This window comes from Dendroctonus ponderosae, unplaced genomic scaffold (genome assembly GCF_020466585.1).
Source record: "Dendroctonus ponderosae isolate FM_Combo_2020 unplaced genomic scaffold, Dpon_F_20191213v2 Dpon_F_20191213_1, whole genome shotgun sequence".
Lineage (NCBI taxonomy): Eukaryota > Metazoa > Arthropoda > Insecta > Coleoptera > Curculionidae > Dendroctonus > Dendroctonus ponderosae.
Genome location: NW_026017110.1, coordinates 20,889,575 through 20,893,749, shown reverse-complemented (window position 1 = coordinate 20,893,749; position 4,175 = coordinate 20,889,575). Strand labels below are relative to the sequence as shown.

General features: G+C 34.7%; 1 protein-coding gene and 1 long non-coding RNA gene across 3 annotated transcripts in view; one reads left to right on the top strand and one right to left on the bottom strand.

Moving 5' to 3' along the window:
• The window catches only part of LOC125502619 (4-pyridoxate dehydrogenase-like), a gene marked incomplete in the record, with an annotated part of 5,767 nt that extends 4,443 nt beyond the window's left edge, over window positions 1-1,324 (top strand). The window contains 3 exon segments of the mRNA XM_048661416.1: window positions 1-53; window positions 114-453; window positions 1,049-1,324. Of these exon segments, the coding sequence (XP_048517373.1) occupies window positions 1-53; window positions 114-453; window positions 1,049-1,273 (618 nt within the window).
• A 929-nt stretch (window positions 1,325-2,253) lies between these two features.
• LOC125502621 lies at window positions 2,254-4,175 on the bottom strand. Of its 2 annotated transcripts, XR_007280388.1 has the most exons (5): window positions 4,139-4,175; window positions 3,982-4,075; window positions 3,435-3,919; window positions 3,217-3,373; window positions 2,254-2,826 (listed from the first exon to the last, which is right to left on the bottom strand). It is a non-coding gene; the product is annotated as an uncharacterized LOC125502621 (long non-coding RNA). The 2 variants fall into 2 exon arrangements; XR_007280387.1 differs by having other exon boundaries at window positions 3,217-3,919.

Sequence of the window (4,175 nt, the reverse complement as noted above, 5' to 3'; positions counted from 1 at the left end):
ATGGAGGCATTTATTGCAGGGCCACCATCTGTTTCATCGAGTATTGGCTCTCTGTATGTGGTTTCACCATTAATCAGGCTGCATTTGCTATTTTAACAGTGATGTTTTTAAAGGTTTGCTGACGAATACGCATCTCCATACGACGTGTTGAACGCATCGACAGACCTTTCAGTAGAACTGGTTTTACTGCACCAGCTTTCCCGAGGAACGGTGACTTTACAGTCCAGCGATCCCAGTGATTACCCAATCATAGACGTGAATTATTTCGCTGAGGATGAAGATTTGGAGGTTTTCTATCTCGGAATACAAGAAGCATTGAAACTGGAAAACACAACAGCTTTTCAACGACTTGGGGCCACTGCCATCTATATTGATGTCCCCGTTTGCAATGATGCCTATGATAAACTGTCCAAAGACTGGTGGCTTTGCACCGTGCAGTATTACTCGATTTCGGTGAGCATAATGTTGAGATATACCTATTGAAAGATTGAGTAATTTCTATAATTTGGTCTAATAAGTGTATGAACATAATTTCCATGAATAACAAACAATATATACTTTAAATAATAGGAATGGGTGAGTACACACTGGATGGAATCAAAGAACCGGTCTTTTTGTATTGAAGTGTGTAATTTCTTGTCTTTTTTAAGCCTTCAATGGTACTTGGCCAAATGGGATCAAATGTACCTTTCAAGGCTACCTCTTCTTGAGACTACTTTGCCAATCATTTAACACGTAATTTGGTTTTGATTTATAAATCATTGGGTGCCAAATCAAAATTTGAAGAAATACTCGAAAAATGCGCGTCGCTCGCGCTTCTGTCGCGGTATGACTGTGTTGACATCGCGTTATGTCTAGACCCGGCATAATGTGAGTGCAATTTATCACGACTTTAACAAAAAGAAATCAACTCCTTTACAATATTTATCCCAGATTTCAGATATTGCGGGGTAATTCAGCATTTTTCACACATTGCTGCTATATTTCAACAATACTTAGAGCCTTCTAGAAAAATTATATTTTAATTATTTTTTCGTAACTTATGTAGACTCTTCATCCGGTGGGTACAACCGCTATGGGAACAAATACATCTACCTCTGTAGTGAGTTCCGAGCTAAAAGTGCATGGAATCGATCAACTAAGAGTGGTCGACGCTGGAATTATGCCGACCACAGTGTCTGGACATACAACGGCCGCTGTAGTCATGATAGCTGAAAAGGCTGCTGATTTAATTAAGGCAGACTATGGCTATGTTAACAATACGGCAATTTAATTTCAATAAACTGGAATGTATAATCTATTCAATAAAGCTAAATCGATTCAACAAATTATCATTATTGCCTAGTACTTTTTAAAATATATACAGTATGTCATCATTTATTCTCCCAAATATATTATCAGTTTAAGAATAATTTTGGTCCTTCTTTGGTCGTTATGCTGCTAAAAAAGCAAATAAGCACATTCATTTCAACTGTATTCCGAGAGAGCTCTTATCTAGACATTCTTTTAAAATTCTGAAGCCAGCCGAAAAAACAAATGATATAACCGAATCGTAGAGTGCTGTATTCGTCTAGCTGTTCTTTAAATAGAAGGTTTATATCCTCTTTATGCCAGAATACTCCTTTCGCTTTGTCAACTCGCACTTAGAACAAGCAAAACATAGATTTAACTACCAAAACACAAAAAAATGCCAAAACCGCCCAGAAAATTGGTCTAAAAAAATTAAGTGCTAACAAAATGTAGATTTCACAAAGGCGAAAAATCTTTCGAACTGCGTTGCCTTGACTTCGGAGTGATTCACCCCTTAAACGTCATGGTGTCTTTTGTTTTGTTATGGAAAAGTAGTGCATTTTAGTGGTTAAAAACGCAATTTGAGACGCCCTGTATATTGAAACCAATGTAAGTTATCCCAAAGATTCTTAACCTTATTATTATACATCCCATTTATCCTTATCTCTAGCGGTTTTGGAAGTATTTGCAGTTTATTATTATAAATCACAGATGCAATTCTAAACGTTATTATCGAGATACTGCCCAAATGACAAAATATTCTTCAAACGGAATTTGGAGAGTTGTAAAAAATGGAGTAATTTATTAAGGCAGGCATAAATCAGGTCCTACTTTTATAGATTGTTCCTCAAAACATTTTTTTGCCCAATAAAATTTCAGAAAAACTGATGTTTTCTAAATTGAAACCACTTTTTAAAACACATTTTTCTCACAAAAGCCTGTTAAGTTTCAATTAGCTTTATATATTAGCTTTACATAAAGCGTTTTATTAAGTAATGGAAAGTCAACTTTCGCAAGGTTTGATGAACAAAGTGTTTCTCTTATCAGTATTATAGATTAGACCAAATGAAAAATATGTATAGTTGAAAACGTATTCAATAATCGAATATACTCATAGCGTTGACCATAAATTGACAAAAGCTGCCACTGCTGCTGGGTATTATAAATTATATTGCAATAGTCAAAAAACATTTACATCTTCTCAAAACGGGCACATGCATTTACGTTTAAGGTCACATTTCGCACAGCAGCATTTTTTAACACCAGAATCACAGCGTTAGCACGAATCGTTGCTAACTGCTTGTAATATTTACCATGTATCTAATAAGTAAAGTTTGAAGAAAAACGCTGTTAATATTAAATAGACATAATTGAAAAATTTAATCTATAAAATAGTAAGTATCAGCGAATTTGGACGAATTTACCCTCGGTTAGTTTATCAACATATTTTTTTCCAGCATCCATATCGTCTGCGGGTCGGTTATGAGGAGTCCAAACCGGCTCTCCAACAAAGAATCGTTTGGCAACAATAAAGTTCTGGAAAAAGTATTACTCCATAATTTATTCAGTTTGGATATACAAGTAAATATTACATAAAAGGCAGAATATTTGTATAGTTAACGTCAAGCTTCGAGCTTCCTGAAGAGGTTTTCGATTTAAGCTGCGTTACTATTTAAAGCACTATAAAGTTTCACATTTAGTTCCATAACTGAAGCGTGTGTTTTCTTAACTTTGGATTTTTTTTCCTATATAACACCACACAAAGGAGTGGGTGAGAATCTTCATTTTTGTAAATATGAGAGACCAATAATAAAGACGCCCAGGTCTGTAATATAATTTACTTGCAGTCTCATATGCATAGAAAACGTTCTATTATTTCTGACCGCGCAATTTTATTACAAAATTACCCTGTATGTACAGGCATACCTTGGTATCCGAAGTAAATCGGTGGTAAATTCCTGCTGGTACAATAAGTAAATCTCCAGGAGTAACCCTAACTCTGATCCATTAATCATTTGGAGCCCGCACGTCAAAATAACCAGATCCATCTATGCACAGCCGAATTTCTTCATCTGTATGCAGACTGTGAGATAGAACACAAACATTTATCTAAAAAACTGCACTTATTATTTTATATTCCTTACATGTTCCCGCTCTGTGGCGTTTGCCCTTTCATTTCGTTCTCGGTCAATTAAAGTGTTTCGCAATGTGCTCTTAACAAAAATTCTATAAGCAATTACAAATTTTAATATTGGTCACAACAACAAAATACGGTTAATAGTTTTACATTGATAGAAGAGTATTTTCGTTCATCCACAGATTATTCTATTGTGTAGAAATACGGTTAGGTATAGCAATTTGCATTGATACATTACTTTAATTTTACTTTTGTTGCTTTCCTTCGATCCAAGAAAACATGCTTATCGCAAAATAGAAAGCAACCAAAATTAAACTGGTAAAAATGAAAAAATACAGATAATAGTTTTACATTAATAGACGAATAATTAGGTTCAGACAACCTTACTTGTCTCTTATGCGAAATTTTTTCGTGTGTGGTTTTCTCACTGGATCTGGAGATCTGGTGATCCCTAGCATCTTCAATGCTTCAAGTCCACAACAGCGACATTACCTGTAGTATAAAACACGAAATAATAAAATATTCAAATGTATTTAATTTAAACATCAACAAACCTTTACATTTTTGCCATATCTTATGCGAACATTTTTCGTGTGTGGTTTTCTCACGTGATCCCTAGCGTCTTCAAGTCCAGAACAGCGGTATCACCTGTGTGTTTAGAACAAGAAATAATAAAATAATCAAATGTATTTAATTTAAACACCAACATACCTTTCCATGTTTGCGGGGTTTTAAGCCATAATTATAC